The sequence below is a fragment of the Cherax quadricarinatus genome, chromosome 60, assembly GCF_038502225.1.
Source record: "Cherax quadricarinatus isolate ZL_2023a chromosome 60, ASM3850222v1, whole genome shotgun sequence".
Lineage (NCBI taxonomy): Eukaryota > Metazoa > Arthropoda > Malacostraca > Decapoda > Parastacidae > Cherax > Cherax quadricarinatus.
Window position 1 is genome coordinate 15,037,797 of NC_091351.1, and position 26,612 is coordinate 15,064,408.

At 40.6% G+C, this 26,612-nt stretch overlaps 1 protein-coding gene across 1 annotated transcript; it reads right to left on the bottom strand.

The window, feature by feature from the left end:
* Positions 1–3,131: 3,131 nt before the first annotated feature.
* Positions 3,132–25,572, bottom strand: LOC128694387 (uncharacterized). The gene is made up of 5 exons (XM_053784494.2): positions 24,712–25,572; positions 14,955–15,067; positions 12,267–12,379; positions 9,574–9,677; positions 3,132–4,567 (listed from the first exon to the last, which is right to left on the bottom strand). Exons 1-5 carry the CDS (start codon positions 25,570–25,572, stop codon positions 3,728–3,730), a joined length of 2,031 nt encoding a protein of 676 aa, XP_053640469.2. The 3' UTR covers positions 3,132–3,727.
* Positions 25,573–26,612: the final 1,040 nt, after the last annotated feature.

A 26,612-nucleotide genomic window follows, 5' to 3' on the forward strand; every position in this document is an offset into this window, starting at 1 on the left:
GGTTGATTTCCGCTTGGAGTCATGCGGTGTCTTCGATGGAAGTCACGGCCATGGCAATTCGGGTGTCATCCGCAAAGGAAGACACGGAGCTATGGCTCACATCTCTGTCTGTGTCCGAAATAAGGATGAGGAATAGAATGGGAGCGAGTACTGTGCCTTGTGGAACAGAGATTTTCACCGTGGCTGCCTGAGACTTTACTCTGTTTAATATTACTCTTTGTGTTCTATTTGTCAGGAAGTTATAGATCCATCTACCAACTTTTTCTGTTATTCCTCTATCACGCATTTTTGTGCTATTACACCATGGTCACACTTGTCGAAATCTTTTACAAAGTCTGTGTCTACTACATCTGTATTTTGCTTATCCTCAACAGCATCCAGTGGTCCAGCAGCTGGGACAGGCAAGAACGACCTGCTCCAAACCCGTGTTGCCCTGGGTTGTGTAACTGATGGGTATCTAGATGGTTGACGATTTTTATGATATGGGATGTTTGTGCTGTCGGTCTGTAGTTCTTTGCAATGGAAATAAGTCACTCTGTCTGACTTTTTTGGGTTATCCTAGGTTCTCTACACATATGCTGCTATGTATGATAACTCTATGTAACTGTATTTGTGTATACCTGAATAAACTTACTTACTTACTTACTGCCACCTTTGTGGAGTGGGGCTATGTCTGTTGTTTTTAGTTTGTGTGGGATGACCCTTGTGTCCATGCTCCCTCTCTATACAATTCTGAAGGCACGCGATAGGCGACTTCTTGCAATTCGTGTTGAACACGGAGTTCCGAGCCTGGGCCTGGGGCAGAGTGCAGGGCATGTCATTAATTGCCTTTTCAAAGTCTTGTGGAGTTACGATAACATCTGAGATTTTTGAGATGACCAAATTTTATGTTTCGCTCATAAAGAATTCATTTGGATTGTCGAGCCCTAACCTGGGCAGCGGTTCGCTGAACACAGTCGTACTGGGACTTTAATATCTCACTCATTTCTTGGCTGTCATCGGTGTGTGTGTGTGTATATATATATATATGTATATATATATATATATATATATATATATATATATATATATATATATATATATATATATATATATATATATATATATATATATATATATATATATATATATATATATATATATATATATATATATATATATATATATATATATATATATATATATATATATATATATATATGTATGCAAAACAACCACTGTGAAAGAGTAGTGAAATTCCAAGCGCTTTCGTGACTACTCACATTGTCAAGGAACTATGAAAGTAATACAGCAAAGGAAGGCATATAAGGGGTCTAGACCACACCTCACAGTCAACTCCCACAACAAAGAAACACCTGACGTGGGACAATGCATTGTCCCACGTCAGGTGTTTCTTTGTTGTGGGAGTTGACTGTGAGGTGTGATCTAGACCCCTTATATGCCTTCCTTTGATGTATTACTTTCATAGTTCCTTAACAATGTGAGTAGTCACGAAAGCGCTTGGAATTTCACTACTCTTTCACAGTGGTTGTTTTGCATAATTTAAAATCACCTGTTTACTGTGATCTTATTGCATATATATATATATATATATATATATATATATATATATATATATATATATATATATATATATATATATATATCGCCTAAGGAGGGGCCAAGTACTGGATGTTGTTTTTCCCTTAGATTTGGCATAAGAGAAAAAGTATATATATATTTTTTTTAATTTCCTTTATGGCTTTTAGTTTTTCCTGTGATTCTTGTCTCCTGTAAGATTCCTTCAGCATAAGTTGGATAGTTGCAATTTACTTGACCAGTGCCCCCCTTCGTATTTCAAATACATTGGCCCTTCTATGCAGCTCCATGACTCTTCACCTTTGTCTGTATAGGGAGTGTCTCTCTCTTTCTAGTTTACGTCTTCTCTTTCTTTTTCTTAACGGAATGTGTCTTGAGCGGATCTCAGAGACCACAGAGTTCATTTTTTCTACGCAGATGTTCGGATCCATGTTGTTTGGGATACCTTTCCAGCTTCTTTCTTTTAGGGATGGGTTGATCAGATCGTCGTTGTAAGTGAAGATGAGGTCCAGCGTAGGCTCTAATATTTGCTGGTTTAAGGTGAATTTGGTGCAGAGATTTAATAGTTCGTGTGTGTGTAAATTTTCGTCTGAGCTGCCTCCTGGGGTGATCTCTGCTAAAACATTATTTACTATACTCCTCCATTTTAGGTGTCTCAAGTCGAAATCTCCTAGTAGTAAGATGTTTGGGGCAGGAGTTGGGAGACTTTCCTAACAGTGGTCAGTTTCCGAAATTTGCTCCTAGAATTGCTGGGAAGTTGCATCTGGAGGCTTGTATACCACCACAATGACAAGGTTTTGGTTATCAATCTTTACAGCCGAAACTTCAACTACATCATTTGTGGTGTTTAGTATTTCTGAGCAAATGAGAGACTCTGTGACATTCAGGACAACCCCACCTTTTTGCCTGTTTAGTCTGTCGCATCGGAATAGGTTATAACCTGGGATCCATAATTCGTTGTCATAATGATCCTTTATGTGGGTCTCTGTGAATGCTGCAAACATTGCATTTGATTCAGTGAGCAGTCCCTTGATGTAAGGAATTTTGTTGTTTTTTGACGGTTTTAGACCCTGTATGTTTGCAAAGACAAATGTCGTTATGTTGGTGCAATTTAGGAGGGTTCATTTGCTGGCTCTAATATCTGTTGTTCTGGAGAGGATGCCAACGTCCGTGCCTCTGCTCCAGAAGTGTTTTCAGTTAGTGTAGGTGTAGGATTGTTAGTGATTCAATACCACTCGATCGTGGTTACAAATATATATATACATATATATATATATATATATATATATATATATATATATATATATATATATATATATATATATATATATACATATATATATATATATATATATATATATATATATATATATATATATATATATATATATATATATATATATATATATATATATATATATATATATGTGTGTGTGTGTGTGTGTGTGTGTGGGTGGGTGTGGGTGTATGTATATTAAAATTTAGCATTCTTACAGTATATAAGGAAATTTAGTAAAGGAATTGTAGAAACTTTGTTTGAATTTTATTGTCACTCAGAATTGGTGTTAATGTTTCCCAAGTCACACCACACAGTAACGTAGATATCAGACTTGTAAGACCTTATCATTGTTTTGCGGTTAGCAGAAGGATTTTCGAGTCTCACCCATTCTTAATATTGAATGATCTACACAAGTTACATGTTTCACAGAAATACAAATATAATCTAGGTACAATCGGCCTACAGCTGGAACCATATTCAATTGTATATCTTGGGGCGTAACTCACGAAATCATAATAACACGACTGCAAGCAAACCATACCACGGGCGGGGTTAAAACCCGCGATCAGAGAGTCATAAAACTCCAGACCGACGCGCTAGCCACTGGGCCAGCTGGCTACAATAAAATTCATCCAACAAGGTATATTTACACACCATAGGAATGTTAGCATAGGCACCAATGTGACCACAAATGCAAGTGTGGTTTGTCTCGGGCGTGGCTCTGTTGAAAATATGAATTAAAAAAATTTATGAAGCTTTAAACCAGGGTGGGTCATTCAGTAGTAAGAAAAAACAAAGCTGGGATCTCCCTGTCCTTCAATAGTGAAACAAATTCTGTGCTCTCTCGGTCAGGCTTCATACCATACGGACTCAGTTGCAGCAGTAAGTACTAGGTAGAGCCAACACGGAGTTGCATAAGAGGTTTAGTATCATGGTGACGAGGTCATGTGTCGTGGCACTGCCTGCGTGCTGAGGGTCTTTACATAATAAAAGATTACTCTTATACAACGGGTGGTTGGTCAGGCCTCGTTTGTACAGCTCCTCACACTCTGAGATCTCAACCTGGTTGAGGGGCAGGAATGTGTCCCACCACCATAGACCCCCGCCATAACCACTCTCCTGAGGCACCAGATGATCACGGAAGGTCCTCATCACCATTTGTTTTCCTCTGCCTCGGACTCTCACTTTTGGCATTGACCTGACTTGTTTTGTTTCCTCTCCTGTGTCCATGATTTTTTCTAGTTCTGCTTCTAGTGTCCCCGACCTGACTTGGTCATCTTCCTTAACAGAAAAATTTGCGCTGACTCGCGGTCTGTTACCCTTCTGGGGAACTGGCCTAACTTGTCCTACATCCTTCCTTTTGAATATTGTTCCGAGAAATCCTGCTTCGTTCTGAGCGAACCTGACGCGTCCTGTGACTTGTCCTATTTCCTCTCCTCTGGATGTAACTTGTCCTTTTCCCTTTTTATGGGAGCTTGATCCAGTACCTCTCCTTGGAGATTTCATTACCCTAGAGAACAGAGTGAAGTCAGGCAGCGCCTGAGTATTTTGGTGCGTTGCTCTGTAGTGATGCAGCAGCTGCTGGAACATCATGTCGCTCCAGTCGAAGTTAGCGTTGCTGAAAGCGATTCTGTTGTTATACAGTTTAAAATGACCGTGTGACCTGAGGCGGCTCTGGGTAAGCATCAACACTCGCGTCTTCTGCGAGATCTGAAAAAAATCAAATTGCGAGAGAATGTACAATGAATGCGAGAAATATATAATGTATGTGAGGGAAATCTGCATTGTGTGTGAAAAAAATCTGTAGTCTTGGAAAAGTCTGAAATGTACATTCTGGAATACAGCAAATCAAAATAAACATTAAAAATAGAAAAAGTGAAATTAACTGAATTTTTTAAACATCGTAAATAATATTATTAATAATTTTATACCAGTTTGTTGGGAATTTGTCAATTATATTAATAATTGTGTGCTATCAATTTCCCTGCAATACCTTCAGATTTTTTTGATGGCTTTAAGATTGTAACATAACTAACTAGTTGGAAGCGTCTATATAATTTTAACCTTTGTAGGTCCAAGTTTTACAATTCTATATTATAATTTAAGAAAACCTAGGAGTAGGTTGGTAGACAGCAACCACCCAGGGATGTACTACCGTCCTGTGGGAGTAGGTTGGTAGACAGCAACCACCCAGGGAGGTACTACCGTCCTGTGGGAGTAGGTTGGTAGACAGCAACCACCCAGGGAGGTACTACCGTCCTGTGGTAGTAGGTTGGTAGACAGCAACCACCCAGGGAGGTACTACCGTCCTGTGGTAGTAGGTTGGTAGACAGTAACCACCCAGGGAGGTACTACCGTCCTGTGGTAGTATGTTGGTAGACAGCAACCACCCAGGGAGGTACTACCGTCCTGTGGTAGTAGGTTGGTAGACAGTAACCACCCAGGGAGGTACTACCGTCCTGTGGTAGTAGGTTGGTAGACAGCAACCACCCAGGGAGGTACTACCGTCCTGTGGTAGTAGGTTGGTAGACAGCAACCACCCAGGGAGGTACTACCGTCCTGTGGTAGTAGGATGGTAGACAGCAACCACCCAGGGAGGTACTACCGTCCTGTGGTAGTAGGTTGGTAGACAGCAACCACCCAGGGAGGTACTACCGTCCTGTGGTAGTAGGTTGGTAGACAGCAACCACCCAGGGAGGTACTACCGTCCTGTGGTAGTAGGTTGGTAGACAGCAACCACCCAGGGAGGTACTACCGTCCTGTGGTAGTAGGATGGTAGACAGCAACCACCCAGGGAGGTACTACCGTCCTGTGGTAGTAGGTTGGTAGACAGTAACCACCCAGGGAGGTACTACCGTCCTGTGGTAGTATGTTGGTAGACAGCAACCACCCAGGGAGGTACTACCGTCCTGTGGTAGTAGGTTGGTAGACAGCAACCACCCAGGGAGATACTACCGTCCTGTGGTAGTAGGATGGTAGACAGCAACCACCCAGGGAGGTACTACCGTCCTGTGGTAGTAGGATGGTAGACAGCAACCACCCAGGGAGGTACTACCGTCCTGTGGTAGTAGGTTGGTAGACAGTAACCACCCAGGGAGGTACTACCGTCCTGTGGTAGTAGGTTGGTAGACAGCAACCACCCAGGGAGGTACTACCGTCCTGTGGTAGTAGGTTGGTAGACAGCAACCACCCAGGGAGGTACTACCGTCCTGTGGTAGTAGGTTGGTAGACAGTAACCACCCAGGGAGGTACTACCGTCCTGTGGTAGTAGGTTGGTAGACAGCAACCACCCAGGGAGCTACTACCGTCCTGTGGTAGTAGGTTGGTAGACAGTAACCACCCAGGGAGGTACTACCGTACTGTGGGAGTAGGTTGGTAGACAGTAATCTCCCAGGGAGGTACTACCGTCCTGTGGTAGTAGGTTGGTAGACAGCAACCACCCAGGGAGGTACTACCGTCCTGTGGTAGTAGGTTGGTAGACAGTAACCACCCAGGGAGGTACTACCGTCCTGTGGGAGTAGGTTGGTAGACAGTAACCACCCAGGGAGGTACTACCGTCCTGTGGTAGTAGGTTGGTAGACAGTAACCACCCAGGGAGGTACTACCGTCCTGTGGTAGTAGGTTGGTAGACAGCAACCACCCAGGGAGGTACTACCGTCCTGTGGTAGTAGGTTGGTAGACAGCAACCACCCAGGGAGGTACTACCGTCCTGTGGGAGTAGGTTGGTAGACAGCAATCACCCAGGGAGGTACTACCGTCCTGTGGGAGTAGGATGGTAGACAGCAACCACCCAGGGAGGTACTACCGTCCTGTGGTAGTAGGTTGGTAGACAGCAACCACCCAGGGAGGTACTACCGTCCTGTGGGAGTATTATGGTAGACAGCAACCACCCAAGGGAGGTACTACCGTCCTGTGTTAATAGGTTGGTAGACAGCAACCACCCAGGGAGGAACTACCGTCCTGTGGTAGTAGGTTGGTAGACAGCAACCACCCAGGGATGTACTACCGTCATGTGGTAGTAGGTTGGTAGACAGTAACCACCCAGGGAGGTACTACCGTCCTGTGGGAGTAGGATGGTAGACAGCAACCACCCAGGGATGTACTACCGTCCTGAGGTAGTAGGATGGTAGACAGCAACCACCCAGGGAGGTACTACCGTCCTGTGGGAGTAGGATGGTAGACAGCAACCACCCAGGGATGTACTACCGTCATGTGGTAGTAGGTTGGTAGACAGTAACCACCCAGGGAGGTACTACCGTCCTGTGGTAGTAGGTTGGTAGACAGCAACCACCCAGGGAGGTACTACCGTCCTGTGGTAGTAGGTTGGTAGAAAGCAACCACCCAGGAAGGTACTACCGTCCTGTGGTAGTAGGATGGTAGACAGCAACCACCCAGGAAGGTACTACCGTCCTGTGGTAGTAGGATGGTAGACAGCAACCACCCAGGGAGGTACTACCGTCCTGTGGTAGTAGGTTGGTAGAAAGCAACCACCCAGGAAGGTACTACCGTCCTGTGGTAGTAGGATGGTAGACAGCAACCATCCAGGGAGGTACTACCGTTCTGTGGTAGTAGGATGGTAGACAGCACCCACCCAGGGAGGCACTACCGTCTTTTGGCAGTAGGTTAGTAGAAAGCAACCACCCAGGAAGGTACTACCGTCCTGTCGTAGTAGGCTGGTAGAAAGCAACCACCCAGGGAGGTACTACCGTCCTGTGGTAGTAGGATGGTAGACAGCAACCACCCAGGGAGGCACTGCCGTCCTGTGGAAGTAGGTTGGTAGAAAGCAACCACCCAGGAAGGTACTACCGTCCTGTGGTAGTAGGTTGGTAGACAGCAACCACCCAGGGAGGTACTACCCTCCTGTGGTAGTAGGTTGGTAGACAGTAACCACCCAGGGAGGTACTACCGTCCTGTGGTAGTAGGTTGATAGACAGCAACCACCCAGGAAGGTACTACCGTCCTGTGGTAGTAGGTTGGTAGACAGCAACCACTCAGGGAGGTACTACTGTCCTGTGGTAGTAGGTTGGTAGACAGCAACCACCCAGGGAGGTACTACCGTCCTGTGGTAGTAGGTTGGTAGACAGCAACCACTCAGGGAGGTACTACCGTCCTGTGGTAGTAGGTTGGTAGACAGCAACCACCCAGGGAGGTACTACCCTCCTGTGGTAGTAGGTTGGTAGACAGCAACCACACAGGAAGGTACTACCGTCCTGTGGTAGTAGGATGGTAGACAGCAACCACCCAGGGAGGTACTACCGTCTTGTGGTAGTAGGTTGGTAGACAGCAACCACTCAGGGAGGTACTACCGTCCTGTGGTAGTAGGTTGGTAGACAGCAACCACCCAGGGAGGTACTACCGTCCTGTGGTAGTAGGTTGATGGTTTTTCGTCACCCGCCGCCCTACCATAGCCAACAATAGTGATAATATTTGATGTGATGGAGGTGGAAAAAAATTATTAAAGGTAAATACAGTGATCTACAAATGCACAGAACCTCAGGCTGTTAAAAAATGTGCTAGAGGTGACCGGCCGTTGGTCATAGTAGCAGCTGCCAGAGGTCATCGGCTTCTACAACATGCAAGTTATACTTTTTGTATCAAACTGAACACATATTATTCTGTTAAATAATATTATAGTAGTACTTTCACGAGCTAGTCCAAAATCACCGACCGGCTTCATCCAAAAATAAGTGATCCACTGACCGGATTCATAAGCTGACAGGGTTTGTAGACGCCATTGTCAAACACCCAAACAACAGTTACTGTTAGCAGCGGTAAGATTGTTTCGTACACATATACATGCAAATACAAAAAGATACACATAAAAATAGACAGACTTATACTTTAAGGAGGTTATTAGTAGAATATACAGTATAACAACAAAAGTCATATCATGAAACTCTGTGTAGCTTGCAACCGCAGCAACAAACTGGCTTCTGCATGGATTACTTGCAACTTTCGTGGGAAATGAACCCACACATCTTATGCAGATATTCAGGAATCATCTACAAGAGATATTTAACCAGGGAAGTGTTTTTGGTATGCCCAAATGAGAACCAACTGTAGAAAAAAATTACTTTGGTATTAGAAGATGGAAACATAAAAACGGCCTTCATAGAAAACCTGACAGCATTCTATAACAGATGGGAAAATAAAAGGATTGTGCCAGATGGTGCTATCGCCCCTGGTGCAGATGCTGTTCTGGTAGACATTACAGTACAGTTGGCACAGTACCTGTGCCAGCTGCTGGCCTCACTTATGAGTATAACCTAGTACCACTAGTATGTCCAACTCTCCTATGATACTGTCTTCAACTGCTGAACCTCTCCTCTGGCTCCAGTATATACCTTGAAAATGTCTGCACGCAGGCAAACGTCTCGATAATAAAGATATCCAGGTGTTACACTTATGTTTTATTCTTCACCGACAAGTCGACAGTTAACAAATTGGCATCACTTTCTGCATGGCAGTCTTGCAGCTTCTCACCGAGCAGGATTTTGATACTGTTTGTTTGTATTGTTGATGAAGAACTGTTCATTATTTTCATATTTTGATGGGCATCTTCCCTCACAATATTCACCTGAAGATCGGTACTACTAATTATTCTTGTTCAACAAAGATGTGTTTCATCCATCGTGGATACACCAGCTCAGTGTTCATCAAAAAATAATTATGGAACATTTCTACAGAGAGAGGAAAGAGATGATGTGGATGCTTACCTGCTCCAGCAGAGAAACCGTCAACTGGTGCATCACCAGTAAGAAGCTTAGTATGTCAGTGTTGTGGAGATCAGGATCCGCATGTAGCATCCAGGAATTGTATCCTGGTAGAAGAAATTCAACAGAACACATTGGCACAATACAAGAAATAAGCATCTCTTTGATATACCTAGTGCACGACCCAACCTATCTAGGAGCTCCATGTAAATAAAGGGCCCTAAAAGTTTGGAACTCACTTCCTGAAGGGAAGAAAGTTCTATTTTGCCAAAGGATTAAAATATATAGTTAAACAACACCTCCTTAATCTGATCTAAACCCAGCTTATATTAATTATTCAAATAATAATGATGTATAATACCGACATGTTGAAGAATTAAAATATGATGGCTAAATTTGGCTAATGCTATCCTGTGAGGATTTCGTCCAGCAGTGTTTTTGTGCTGTCCATGAGCCAGTAACTCTCCAGCAGTGCTCCTCTGTTCTCTTGTTATGCACTATCACCACCACCACGACGTTGTACCTAAAGTATGTTCAGTGATCCACACTACTTGGCGCCAGTACTTGCCAAAAGCTTTCACGATTACTGAGAACCATCAGGCAGTCACACCTTCGCCATGTCCATGAGCTCATCTTTTGACTGGAAAACATCTACACCAAGAAAATGGAACTGGAAAATCGAGACACCATATCCCTTTTCAAACTTGTAACTATATACTTAGGCTTTGACCTCTTACATAGCCACGATTCTGCTAACTCAAGCTTCAAGGTACACACTACTGACATCATCAGTTTAATTAAAGTATGTGTCAGCTCAACCTTTACTCTTATGAACCCGTGAATAAGTTGCAAAAATTTAGCTTAGCAACTTTGTGTGCTGCTTAAAGCAACATCTGCCTCGAGCATTTTGAGAAATAACGCTTCAGCGTCATTCTCTCTTGTGTCACTTGGATTAGTTACTCTGACGACATTGTAGTTATCGTATCTAGGCGCTTCAACTTATAATACTTCAAAGAGCAACTAAACCAGGTATAGCTTTTTATGTGATCCACATTAGAAGGATAAAGTTAATGCTATACAGCGAATCTTTAATGTACGGATCACTAGAGAAAAGAGATCAATTAAAATGTGTTTTCTACCGAAATCCTAGAAAAAATGAATTACGTAACTCACTTCTCTTTACACGACTTGAAAATCAATAAGGGACTGTTAATTGGCTTCAAGCATTGTGGATCTGCAGTGACGAGTTACTTAAAGATGAACAACATTACATAGAAAACACTTTATCCAGCCTCAAATTAGGGCGCCACGTGATATTTCCCTGTAAATGTAAAGTACACGTCCATGCCAAGTACCACAGCAACATTCAGCGAAGATGTACGTAAACGACCGGCAAAACAGAAAACGCAGTGACCACTATACATGTAAATACATCATCAATATTGTTCAAAGTGGTACAATATTGTTCCAGACTATGAAGATGAACACTTCTCCAGGCTGAGGGACTGACCACTCGAAAACTATTTCTCCAAGGTTGATGGGCTAATTACATCATCTTTATTTCGCTACCACGCCTGCTGCCTCTGTATATGACTGAAGAAACCTACTGTGTAGACGAAACTCTTCAATTAACAATAAAAAACCCAACTGTTGCATATGTCTTTCTCATCAACCTGAACATTGCTGTAGTTACCATCCGAGGCAACACGAGTACATGCACAGGACCAGAGGACACAAAAGTCTACCGCTTTCCTTGTAGATTATGTGCTAGAAATTGCTAGGAGTTTTCCCATACATCTGTAGAATATGCAGGTTTAGCTCTTCTTTTTTATTATAATAATAATAATAATCAAATAGAATGTGCAACATCAATAATTCATATGTGCAATATCGTAACATCTTCCTTGTCACAGCGTAGTACAGAGCCAAGCTATTTCAAGACAACGACATAAATAAACGTAGGTGTATGGAGTCATCTACAATAAGCAAAATTGTAATATTTTCACACTGGCGAATCTCATAGCACACATTGTCTTGGATAAAAGGAAACCTAGCAAGGGCCAGTAGGCCTGCAGTCTACAACTAGCCTCGTTTATTCCTGACATTCCCTCCACCCCATATACCTGATACCGTGATTTTTCTCATTGTGCTATGATCTTGATAAAGTCCACTCGTGGATAAAAAGTTGTTCCAATAAAGAATTTACTGCAGTTAGGATGTTTTCACTAAAGGCTAATGCGTATCATATAGTTGCGTGGAATAATGGTGAATCAGTTCTCCTTCTGGTGATTAAAGCAGCGCCATCACTGGTGTGAGCCGCGACTGTCACCACCCGACTCCATTAAGTAGCACGAAAATGTGCAATGTATATTTATTTTAAGCAATAAGTAGTAATATTTGTACAAACACGATAACAATGATGCTGTAAGTCGTTTTATTTGTTATTAATATTACATGTAATATGCATTCAAGTTACTTGTTTTCGTTGCTCGTTTTTTTTCCATTTAGGGGCGACATTTTTTAAAAAGATATTGGAATGAAAAGTCATTTCTTTGCTTTTAGACAAAAGTTCGTCTGATTAAGATAGAGTAATATTACGTCGTAATTACGTCGTAATATTATAAAATTGGAATATTACGTTGGAATATTCTTGTACATACAATGTACAGGAATGTACATACATGATATTTGCTCACCTACAATGAGGAGGTGTGGGCGATCCTCCGCGTCTGTAGCCCAGTTCTTCAGTAGTCGCAACCCATCGTCGCGCATAATTTCTGCATCTGTCACACTCATAAATGTCCTGAAACTGTAAAATATGAGTAATTAATATACTCCTCTCCTACCATTTTATAATTATTGCCGTAAGCACATCGTGTTGAATATTTTACTAGCTTAATGGAAGAGTATTGTCAGCCAGTAATGATGTAATAACACCTATTAGAAAGAATATGTTAACTAGGAAGCAAGTCAACCAAGATGTTTACAGTGATAAAATACAGGTTCTAGCTACAGAACAAATGCTGCTTAACTCTGTACGAGGCACAAGCTTCTTAAAAAAACATACCAGAGGCAGGTCTGAACTTACGGCGAGTTAGCCGTGAAACTCCAAACCAGCGCGTACTCCACTGATCCAGCTGGCCCAGTGGCTTACGTGCTGGCTTGGAGTTTTACTACTCACTCGCCACGAGTTCATTTCCTACCTGTGTTATGGTTTGTTTGCAATCGTATCATTACGAAATCGTAATGTTCAGCTGTTTAGATTTTTTGGTGAATTTACCTTTCTGGTTCAGGATGGTGTATTTTGTTTAGACTGAGAAATGGCGTAGGTAAGAACTGTTTTTTCAGAGTTGTCGACTCGTGGAACAATCTGCCAAGTAGGGTATATAAGCTAAGACCTTGGGTAGTTTTAAGAAGAGATTAGACAAATTTATGAGTAAGATGGGATGGGTTTCATTAGTACCTGAGGCATTTAAGGGTCTTCTTGGGTGACTTTAGGAAAAGGCTCGGCCAGTAGGCCCACGGCAGTGTTCCTCCAGTTTTATGTATTTCAGCAAGACCTGTCTAGCATGGGTCAGTACTCCTGTTACATAGTTTCATGCTCACTGAGTATTCGCGTGACGGCGGAAGATTCTAATGTACATAACAATCCTTCAGACAAAAGTTTGCAAACAGTGAAGCTTTCAGACCTTTGTGGGAGAGTCAGTTGAGGTAATTAAAGCAGCTTCCAACAACTTTCGCCTCTATCTGTCGTTTTCACTGATGACTGAAGACTAGATGTGCTTAAACTTCAACTAGTACTGAGCACCGCCCAGATAAAATCTGCAATTAAACCTACTGATTTTTTCAGACTTCTAATGATTATATATCCTTCATTTATTAACGAAATGGCATGATTTTTTTTAGATTATTCCGAATCACCGCCTTTATCACATTGCACATCGTTTTGTCATATATTAAAGCCGGTTTCGGTAAACGAATTTTTGAAACTCAAAATTCAAATTTTTGTACTAATTAAATTTTGTTTGTGATAGTAACTCAAATAGTGAGATAAAGAAGTGACATTCTTTGAAAATATATATAATCTGTTTAAGAAAAGTAAGCTGAGAGGATTTATAATTGACTCCAAAAATAATGTAAAGTGCTGCCATACTTTTATTTTTTATTCTTATCTCTTTGTCAACCGATTTCCACCACATTTTGTGCATATTATGAGTATAATGTGACACAATCAGTAAAGAAAAAATCATGAAATCTGGAAGAGAAGAAAAAAAAGTTGGGTCATCGTGGTATTGAAGGATTGATGTTCCTTCTGTCAGTGATGGGACAATTAAACTAAAACATGAGCCTGGCGCTGTCACCACAATCCTTCATTATTTTCTGGAAGTAAATAAACACGAATCCAAATTGATTGAGGAAACATGCAGTTATAATAAATTTTATAACCTGCATGAACTATATAGCAGTATCCATTTAATATAAAATATCTCGAAGCTTTCCCATCAAGCTCATCACTGGTCATCACTTTCTTAAATCATCTGCCAACAAGAATCCAGTTGCAGGGATACATCTGCTCATATTACCACCTTAATTAATAATTATCACAATACTTTTGAGGCAGTTTATACCTACACTTCTATGTAGGCTTCTACATAACAAATTCCATTGTTAGCAGTCCTAATGGTACTAACATTAACCTATGACAATGACTATCAATAGATTTGTAGATAAAGACACAAAAACAGTAATTGAACACTATTCAGACACTGTTCTGCCTACCTAACAGGCTTTTTCGAACCTGCTGTATAGGCATATTACTGTGCAATTCTATTTGATTCGCCGGTAATCCCGGCCCGGGTCTTTACTGTGCAATAACTGGTGGCAACAGTATTCACCAATTATTGCCAGAATGCAGCACAGTAAAATTCATTATGGTAGGAAAATGGTAAATTTGTAGGTACAAACCGTAAATTTATTGGGTCAATCCTATTTATATAATTTTTAAATCATTAAAGACTGAAGTCGTTCAAAAGAAGCTTACTCAAAGCAGTTTAAGGAAAAACAATGCTACTCAACTTTAAAAATAAATATGGCAACTTGCCATCAACACACCTCACTTATGATCCCAACTTTCTTGTAAACCGGACACACTAGTGTGGAAAGTTGGAAGCCAATCAGAAGAAGCATTCTCTAGTCACTGAATGGAAGCCAAAATCAAGAATATTCTTAAATTAACCAATAGTTTCATTAACATTTCCCTGTTTACAGTATAATAGCGCTGAAAATTTGGAATCGGTCAGTTGAAACACAAGCAACACAAAAAAATCAATCAGGTTACTAAACACTTCGAGGTTTGCCAATATTCCCAAAGATTTACTCATTACCTGAAGGAAATACGTAGGTGTGGGTATTGGTAAGTTGTTGCTACCATGTTGCTCCACAGTAAACCTTTCTGCTGAAGCCTCGGCTCCGCCACTGACCAGCGCTCAGTTACATTCTGTAACGGTACCAGATGTAACTTAGCATTCTGTGACCATCTCTAGTATACAGTAGTATCTCATGCATTATTAGTATTTATTTATTTATTAATTGTTATTGTTGTTATTGTTATTATTATTATTATTATTATTATTATTATTATTATTATTATTATTATTATTATTATTATTAATAATAGTAGTAGTAGTAGTAGTATTGGGAACAATAATGTTTAAACCTAATAGAGTTGCTGCGGTTCCTTGGATCAAGAGCCCTTCGCTGGTAGGATGATCCAAATGAGAAGACACACTTTCACCATCACTCAGTCCATCACTGTCCTGCACATAAGGGGGATTACCAACAGACCCCTGGCAGTCTTCAAGCTGGCACTGGACAAGCACCTAAAGTCGGTTCCTGACCAGCCGGGCTGTGGCTCGTACGTTGGTTTGCGTGCAGCCAGCAGCAACAGCCTGGTTGATCAGGCTCTGATCCACCAGGAGGCCTGGTCACAGACCGGGCCGCGGGGGCGTTGACCCCCGGAACTCTCTCCAGGTAAACTCCAGTACCTCCACTGTAACATATCTCCACCACTATACTTCCCACCTACAGGACTTAAGTCTGGCTATCCGGTTTCCCTGAATCTCTTCATAAATGTTACTTCACACACACTCCAACAGTGTGTCAAGACGTAAAAACCAGTTGCCTCCACTTGTAATACTCTCACACACACTTGCTGGAAGTCTAAGCCCCTCTCACACTAAACCTTTACCATCCAACGCTGTCGTAGGGGTTCTTAAAGGAGATTTGAGGGTTGAAGGTAGACACACTAGTTGGATGGTAACGATATATATTGTCAGACTGTGATAATGGGAGATGGAGCCCAGCCTGCTGTGTCACTGCCTAGCTGGATGTTATACGCCGACTGAGGCCGAGGTAGCTTGCCTCACACTCAAGCTGTATCCCGTGACGTCATACAGTCACAGGCCTAAGGGATCTTCTATATGAACACATGGATGATACTATAATGCTCAGTTAATCTATACAACACATGTAAGGGGATTCAGCAACTATGCTGACAGCTCGGTCATGTTACGTATGACGTCTCGACATACACTACTATCCTATAGGCTGAACAGGCAGGTGGTTCTGGACTGATTCTATACAATAACAAATTCATATATAACTTAGAACTAATGGATGGTATCATAATGGATGTTAACAAAATGAGTTTTACGTAATGGGTGTTAACGTAATCACTTTTAACGTAATGCATTACAAACTATAAGAACAATTCATTGTACAATATGGAATGGAATTGATCGATCGATCTGTATTCATGCACTCTATGGATTCTGAGGAAGAATAAATATATATATATACAAGGTGAAATTAACAGCAAAGGCACTCAGATCATTATTGTCAAATTCTCAGAACACGGAGGGAACATGAATACGAAAAAAAAAAAATTCTGAACTAATCAGTTAATAACAAACAGTTGACAATTTACTTCATCTCGGACATCTAGTTATACAGACTATGTACATTTAAACCCAATTCTGCTAGGGTGAGGTTTACATATGCAGAATGGTTATCATCTCTGGGAGGATCGAATTTCTCTGCAATGGCTAACACATGCCTTGACTGAGGGAGAGCTGAACGAGTATCTACAAAAGATACTTGTGGGTTTCTCATTACTTGTCGAGTACGCAAGGAGTAACGACATTCAGGTTGATTATCTGACTGAGTATTTGAGGTGGAGGGTACAGAGTCAAGAGGATTTTCAGCATCTGCCACATTAGTCTGGGTAGCAATATCATCAACATCGCATACTAACTTCATATGATCTAAATGCGATTCTTTGTACTTACCAGTACTAATTTCTCTAACCTTATACTTATTGCCAGAGATATGTTCTACAACTCGATAAGGGCCAACAAACTTTTGATCGAGCTTAGGCATTTCAGATGTTTTGCTCAAATTTATCAGCATTACTCTTGAACCTACTTTTACTTTTGATGGCTTAGCACGGCTATTAGTTACTCTAGTAAATTCTGCTGTTGATTTATGAAGTGTTTCACGGATTCTTCTAAAAACACTCTGAGCCATGCTTGTACGAGTTGCTATGAAATCATCAGGGTTGTAATTGGGTTTCGGAGTGGAATATAACAACTCATAGGGTAAATGCTTGTCTACACCATACAATGCATAATGTGGAGCATCACCTATGGAAGCATTGTAAGCAGAATTTATGGCACATTGGACATCTGGTATAACTTCATTCCAAGTTTCACTATTGGGGTTGATAGTGGCTCTCAGGACATCAAGTACTTTCTTATTGGTTCGTTCGGCTAACCCATTGCTGGCAGGATGATGAGAAACAATGGTTGATTTAGAGATCTTGTACAAAGTACACAAATTTTCAAGAATCTCAATACAGAATTCACCTCCATTATCTGTTACCAAGGACTTAGGGGTGGTATGCCTGCAGATAATGCGTTCTTTAAACGCTTTAGCTACTGTCTCAGCAGTCTTATCTGCAATAGGAACTAACTCACAATATCTGGTGAAATGGTCTACCATAACACACAGATGTTTGTTGCCTTGGAGGGAACATTTAAAATTGGTTAATAAATCAAGGGCAACTCTTTCCCACGGTTCGCTAGTGGTTGGGTACACTTGGATTGGATTAGGACCATTGACATTTCCTTTATGTTGCATACAAACACTACATTTCTTAACATACTCTGAAATGTCAGTTGCCATACATAGCCAAAAGTATTTCATTCTGGCTTGTTTCACGGAACGATCCATACCAGGGTGTGCAACACCTGGTGCATCGTGAACTAGCTGTAGAGCTACATTCACTAGTGACTGTGGAATTACTAACTGGTAAACTCTTCTACTCGGAGTACCCAACTCGGCTGTTCGATACAGTAATTCTTGGCTCATTACAAAGTCACTAATGGGTGCTTGTGGCTTCACAGTCAGAATAAGATCTTCCTGGAGCAGGAATCGAATCACCAGAACACAAGGGATCAGTTCTTTCTTACTAGAGGAATGAACAAACTCGGTGGAGTGGATGACTCTCCCCAGTTGAAAAAAAAAATAACACTATAACATGCAATATGAGCAAGGGAGAACGAATCTACTATCTCTCACTACAAGCACAGGGAAAAAGAAATGAACACTGTCAACAATGCTGATATTCAAACTGAGTCGCACACAGTGACAAGAGGTATCAGCTATAAAGAAACTTCTCTTACAAACGTTAACAACATGTGAAAGTTACTCGAGAAATAACTTCTTACATTGCACTGATTACTGTCAACTAGGATGGGATCACCATCTGGAACATTAGGAACAAAAACAGACACTCTAGTGAGAGCACTAGCCGCAACAGAGACGTCTTTCTGCATACGACATGTGACATCAACAAGAGATGGCATTACTAGTTGCAAGTAATCGTTTTCTGACAAGGCATCCCCTGTGGAGAAACTACTACTTGAACTAGCAGACATTGCAGGGATAGGCTGTGTACTCAAAGCAGTCTGAGTGTCCCCGGGCACTTGAGGCAACGGAACACTATCCTGCAAGTCTGAAGGTGTAGGTGGAACACAGATGGGAGTGACAGAGTTACTAGTGCCTGACTGCTCGGCTACGTTAATAAGTAATGAACGAATCTATAGGAACTTAATCTGAACTTCACATTTCGCAGCACTTTAACAGATCTCAGATACAAGCTGTGAGAACAAACACATTGCTCAAGGGCTAGGTATTGTCTTTCAGTCAGTAAGGGAATATTGTTACTGTGGACTGATTCATATTGACTTTGACTGGCATGATACACTAAGTGAACATTCAAAAGTGACTGGGACATGTTCTCAGTGAACTTACTGAAGGACATAAAGCAAAAAAAAAAAAAAAAGAAAAATAGAAAGAATGACACAATAAGCTTAAATGGGAAGAAAATGCTTAACTATTCTGCATAAGTAATTAAAAAAATTGACAGGTCACACAGTAAGCAAGGAAACTCACAGTCACAAAGAAAATACTTAACTGAATAAACAACACTTTGAAAATCAAGAGAATTTGTAATTTTACTCAAATCTAATTTGCTCAACTTTTACTTTAAATTGAATGAATGGCACAGTGAGTTGTCTTTACTCTCAATGCAATAGGGAAATACACAATAAAATGATAAAATGGACTCAATAAAGCTTGTGCAAAATAAAACAAATTGGGACACAATTCACTGAAATAAAATAAAATGGCACAGAAAGAATAAAATATTATGCACAGAACAGAGCATATGAAACTCCACTGAAATAAACTGTAGCAATACTGCAAATAACAATTGCTAATCAAGATTATTGCACAACAATACTTAAAATTTCTGCAAAAAATTTTTTAATGGCAACACAATGTTTGCACAAGAATTATTGCAAAATGAGTCAATGTGCAATAATAAAAAGAATATTACACACACAAGAAAACACTGTTTACAAGAAAAGAAAACATTATTATCAAGGAATGAACTGAGGGAACACTTTAACTCTTAACTGCAACTTAAGCAACACTTAACAAGCAAAAGAACAATTTACTTTAAAAGAAGAACTTAAAAATTGCACTAAGAGTGAATTTGTTCAATGAAATATGAAAAAATAATAGATACAAAACACAGAACAAAAAAGGCTTGAACACTTACAGTGATGCAGAACACAACACATCAACATAAACACAATACTAGATTTTTCTTGCTATGAAACTTGAGGTGTGAAAACTTTGAAAAGATAATTATCTTGCTTGAACAAAATAATGGCACTATTGTCTGTGGAAATAAGACAAATTAGACACTGGCTACATGAAAAGAATATGAACACAAGAATGTTCAACACACAGAGAGAAAACAAAAAAAAGAATACAGAAATACTGGGAGGAAAATATAACAGACAACACTGAGTTGTGATGCAGAATACAAGGTAATAAATTACTGAAATACTTCACTGGAATACTTTGATCACAAGATGATTGTGAAGTGTAACACAAGTTCTATACTGCTCAAATGTTGCACACACAACTAAGGAAAAAAACTAGGTACTTACTTCAAGTGTATAAAAAATAGAAGCACAACACAACAGACATGTATTGATGCACAGAAATTAACACTGAATTAAGAAGGGGAAAAAAATTATTGCAAACAGTACATAATAAACACTGAGTCTAATCAAGAGTCACTGAATGTCACTAAGAGAAAAATCACTGGAAACACAAAAGAAATGTCTCAACACTCGCAAATGTCTCTATGAAAAATATTATCACTGTAGCGACTTGGTGAAGAATTAGGTAGAAGGTCGTTGATGTTTATGTCCTCTCGTGGCTGGCTACGATCACTGACTTCTCTCCACACTCGAAGTATCTGCGCTTAAATCGACGATGAACTCACGCAGGAGGCTTTCAACGGTGGCGCCAAACACACTCTAGCTCTTGACCCCCTATGTGGTCCTTAAAATATGTTGCTAGCACCCGTAGTAAGATTACCAAAACAATGGTAGAGGTTGTGTGAGTGGGTGAATGGCTGAGTGAGGCATCTGAGGCAGCGGTGTCGAGTGGGTGGGTGGGTGGGCTGGAACAGGGCTAAGACCGAGACCGCGTGATGAGTGAGTGGGCCTATGAGATGAACGGCATAAGCCTCACTGGGGACACCCACACTGGCGCGAAGATAATTCTAAGCCAGCTGGCTTAAAAACAAACCCACAAATTACCACAACACCACAGGGATGAAAAAGAGCACTCAGAATGGCTTGGAGCTTGAGCACAAAGCGATGAAGACTGTACCCATGTGGCTTGCTTGAGTACTGGGGTAAGACACCTGGGTTAGTTGTTGCTGGCTGATCTTAACCCTTCACACAGAATAGCTTGATAACTTCTCACGAAGAGCACAGCAGGGGTGGAAAGCTGGCTTGGCAGGCAAAAGCTGGATGGAGTAGGCTAGGCTGGACTGACTGGGTTGTTCTGACTCCACCACCACAGACTGGTTGCTGGCTTACTTTGCAAACTCGGGTCAACCCCTCGGGAGTGATGCAAATAAGCAGATAAACACTAATACAAAGAGACTGATCAGTGAATAATGTACTGGCTGGTAGAAGCTTGGGCGGGAGGAACTGGCTGAGGTAGCTGACTGGCTAGGTCGGCCTACTGATGACACGAAATGGCCGTCTTGCTGGTCTAAAGAAATCTCTGTACATCGGCGCAATTATCAATTTTACGCCCACACCGCTGTCACCAATTGTCGTAAGGGGTTCTTAAAGGAGATTTGAGGGATGAAGGTAGACACACTAGTTGGATGGTAACGATATATATTGTCAGACTGTGATAATGGGAGATGGAGCCCAGCCTGCTGTGTCACTGCCTAGCTGGATGTTATACGCTGACTGAGGCCGAGGTAGCTTGCCTCACACTCAAGCTGTATCCCATGATGTCATACAGTCACAGGCCTAAGGGATCTTCTATATAAACACATGGATGATACTATAATGCTCAGTTAATCTATACAACACATGTAAGGGGATTCAGCAACTATGCTGACAACCTTTCCTAGGATGACCCTTCCCCCACTTTCCTTTCACTACAGCTTTATACATCCTTCAAATCATTCCATCCTCTCTAAATAATTGGACCATCTCAATAACCCCTCCTCAGCACTTTGGATAATAATTTTAGAAATCCCGCACCTAATTTTCAAGATACAGATTCTCTGCATAATATTCACACCACACACTGCCCTCAGACACGACATGTTCACTGCCTCCAGCCTTCTCCTTGTTGTAATATTCATCACCCATGCTTCACATCTATATAAGAACGTTGGTATAACTATACTCTCATACATCACCCTCTTTGCTTCTATGGATAACATTCTTTATCTCCATAGACTCCTCAGTGCACCATTTACCTATTTTCCCTTCATGAATTCTATGATTAACCTCGTTTTTCATAGACCTGCCTGCTGACAAGTCCACTCCCAAATATTTGAAAACATTCACTCCCTTCGTACTCTCTCCAACCTGATATCCAATCTTTCATTACCTACAATTTTTTGTTATCCTCATCACCCTGCTTTTTCTATGCTCAGTTTTAATTTCCTTCTTTTACATGCCCTCCCAAATTCGTCCACCAACCTCTGCAACTTCTCTTCAGAATCTCCCAAAAGCACAGTGTCATCAGCAAAAAGCAACCGTGTCAACCCCCACTTTGTTTTAGATTCTTTATTTTTTAATCCCACACCACTTCCCAACACCCGAGCATTCACTTCTCTAACAACCCTATGTATAAATATATTAAACAACCATGGTGATATCACGCAGCCCTCTTTAAGGCCTATTTTTACAGGGAAATAATCTCCCTCTCGCCTTCATACTCAACCTGAGCCTCACTATCCTCGTAAAACTCTTAACTGTTTTAGTAACCTACTTTCTCTTCCATTCTCTTGCAACATCTACCACATTGCTTCCCCATTCACCTTATCATATGCCTTTTCCAAATCCATAAATGTAATGTAAACCTCTAATCCCTTATCTAAATACTGTTCACTTAAATGTTTCACTGTAAATACTTGGTCTACACATTTCCTTCTCTTCCTAAAGCCTCATTGCTCATCTGTGATTCTGCTCTCCATCTTCCTCTTAATTCTTTCAATAATAGTTCTACCATACACCTTACCAGGTACACTCAACAGGCTTATTCCCCCTGTAATTCTTACACTCTCTTTTGTCCTCTCTGCCAGTCTCTAGGTACCTTCCCCTCGCTCAAACATTTAGTAAATAAATACACCAGCCATTCCAAAACTATATCCCCACCAGCTTTTAGCATTTCTATTATGATCCCATCAATCCCAGTTGCTTTACCCCCTTTCGTTCTACTCACTGCATCATGGATCCTTTCCCACACTCACATCTGGCTCTTCCTCACTCCTACACTAAGTTATACCTCCCTGGTCAATACATGAAATCAGAGCTTCCTTATTTTCATCTTCCCAATATGTACAACTCCCCATCTAATAACTCTCCTCTTCTATTTTTAACTGTCAGATCCATTCGTTCCATAGGCTTTCTCAACTTATTAGTTTCACTCCAAAACTTTTTCTTACTAAAAGAAAAAAATTTGTTGACAGAACTCATCCACTTACTGACATTTGCTCTCATTACACATCCCTTCACCACTCTTTTAACCTCTCTTATTCTTTCCATATACTCCTTCCTGTTTGCATCACTTCCACTTTGTAAAATCTCTCAAATGATAACTTTTTCCTCTCTTACTACTCTCTTTACTTCATCTTTCAACCAGTCACTCTTCCCTTCCACACCCATTCTCCTATATCTACAAACATCTGCTGAACACTAACACTGCATTCTTAAATTTACCCCATACCTCTTCAACCTCATTGCCTTTACTCTCATTAACATGCCTACATGCCTTTTTTCCAGTAGTTGTTTATATCATACTACCCTAACTGCAGCCACTTTTAGTTTATAAACCTTTGCTTTCTCATGCCATTACTTACTCTTACTCTTACTCTTACTTTCTCATGCCATTCTCCTTGTATCCCATCTATCTTTTACTCTCACTGTAGCTACAACTAAAAAATGATCTGACATATCTGTTGCCCCTCTATAAACATGTACATCCTGAAGTCTGCAAATCAGAGTTTTATCCACCATTACATAGTTCAACAAACTATTTTCATTTCCCCCCTGTATTATATCTCACATACTTTATCCTTTTTTTCTTAAAATATATATTGATTATTACCAAACCTCTTTCTGTACAAAATTTAGTCAAAAGCCCCCCATTATCATTTACCCCTGGCACCCCAAACTTACCTACCACAAACTCTATAAACATTTCTCCCAATTTAGCAGTCATGTCATTTACCACAATAATTTTCTCACTTTGTTCAAAACTCCCTAAACATTCACTTAACATCTCCCTAATTTTCTCTCATTCTTCTACACTCCTTTCTTCGCCAAGTGAATGCACACTCATTATAACCCACTTTTCATATCCAACCCTTATTTTAATCCACATAATCCTTCTCCTTCCATAACGGATCCCTCAACATTATTGATACCACCTCCTTACTTCTAACTCTCTCAAATACTCCTAACCTAATACCCCTTATTTCTCATCAGTGAAACTCCCCTACCCCTTTAGCTTTGTTTCGCTTAGAGCCAGGGCATCCAACTTCTTTCCATTTCATAACACTGGCAGTCTTCTCTTTCTCATTATCTGTACTATATTCCCGGACATTCAAACATCCCAGCCTTATTAAGTTTAATAATATAAAGCGGAAGACTTACCCTCACATCTTATGATGTGATCTCGTTATTTTTAACGTGGTGGACAGGTAAGTCACAACAAGTTTTGGGTCATATAAACGAAAGCTCTACTGAGTGATTTATATTATTATTCAGTGATCCTCATCTGAAATTTTTTATACTTCATCTGACCAAAAAAGTATATTTGTTTAAATATATCGCAAACGCCTTAATTTAGGATGAAGATTTCAAATTTGGCTCTTACGCAGTGCACTGCAATGTATGGCAATAGAAAAGGAAATAAAAAATGTCGAATTTATACTATTATTAAAAATTGATCGAAACTTACCGAATAGTGAATCATGTATCTAAATTCACTGTCAGTTCGACGAAGAAGCGCCTTAAACACGCTCCTGATTTTGGAGTCACCCAAGAAATGTATGCGTAAAGTATTGTTGTTTTCTAGTCTCTTGTTGATGCATGTGATGGCGTGGGAAGCGTCATAAGGAGCTACCACACACGGCACGAAGGGTAGTACTCCTCCACTCAGTCCTAACCTGTTATTCATTGTTTTACTCCATATATTACCAGGTTCTCCATCCTTGTGTGCTTCAACCTTCTTGACTGTTGGTTCTTCTGTCTGTTCTTCACCATTCCTGTGATTCTCTGTCTTCCTGAAGGTCAGTAAATTCGGTAGAAGCTGACTGAGTTTATTATAATCCTCTATGGTAACTCCAGTTGATAATTTCCTTTTTAATAACACCTGTGTAACACCTGCGAGGGCCTCTGCGGCCACTTGTCTACTCTGCAGCATGTGTCTAACATCTGTGACAGCAGGTGTGTCTTCTTGGTCTAACTTGTCATGTTTAGTTGTGAGCCAGTTTTGTGCTGGCCAACTGTCACTGTCCGTCATATTATCAAGAGAGGAAGTAAGATAACGTATATACTGCTGGAATATTTCTTCTCCAGGAACATCAGTGATGGTAAACAATGCAGAGCAAGCGGGTGACTGATTGACGCTGCCTGACACTGATGCTTGACTGACACTTCCTGACACTGATGTCTGGCGGATATTGCTTACCCTTACTTGGCTGACACTTGCTGAGATAGTTGAGGTGTACTTAGTGTTGCTGATGTGTAGAAAGTACCAGAAAACTGTCAGAAAGCAACATAACGACACTAATAGGAAAATAGTGCTGAGTTTCTGCATGACGCGGAAGGTACTGTTCGTCTGCTCTATATAAGGAGTTATTTTTTATGCCTTTTTTTCCTTCCTCCAGTGACGCGAGATATATTTTCAGAGGTTTTTCCTTCCTTATTATAGTGTTCCTGAAGTAATATACAGGGTGTCCACAAAAACACTCCCTGATTTCAAACAGGTATAACATGTAACTTTATTGTAATAATATTTTACAGTTAGTAGCTTCAGATGCAAGCCACTTGCAGAGGTCACCGGACCTGTTTGTGACTTCTTTCTTTGGGGGTACGTGAAGAGCACAATTTACGTACCCCCACTACCTGCAACCCTGGAGGAGCTGAAAATTTCGATCACTGAAGCAGTTCGCATTATAGCTCCAGATGTTCTGCAGAGCGTCTGGACAGAACTGGACTATCACATCGATGTTTACCGAGCAACCAGAGAGGGGCACATTGAATACCTTTAATGCTACCCTATACCACATGAAATTGAATGAAATCCTGCAGCTGAAGCTACTAAGTATGAAAAATTATTACTATAAAGTTACATGTTATAACTGTTTAAAATTAGGGAGTGTTTTTTTTTTTTTTGGGTCAACTTGTACATTCCTGAACAAGTATTCTCAGTTGTATTTGAGCTAAAATATAAATATAACAATTAATTCTCCATTTATGTTCTTTTTTTTATGCTTCCTTGCTCCACTTACCGCGTTTACACTTCACTGGATCATATGACTCAGGTGAGGGAATGAGGGAGTGTAAGATTAGGTAAACAAGCTAAACACTGCCTCCCTTACTCAGGTACTTGTCATGAATATTGTCTGGAAACCACAGCAAATATAGTATTTCAAAAGAGAGGCACATATAGGCGTATCAAAAGAGGGGATGGGCAGTTAAGAAATAAATATATTCAATTAAAGAAAGAAATAAAGAAAAGAATAAGAAAAGCGAAGAGGGATTATGAGGCTAAGGTCACTAGGGATTCAAAGACTAGCCCAAAAGGGTTCTTTCAGGTATACAAAAGCAAGATTAGGGACAAGATTGGCCCACTTA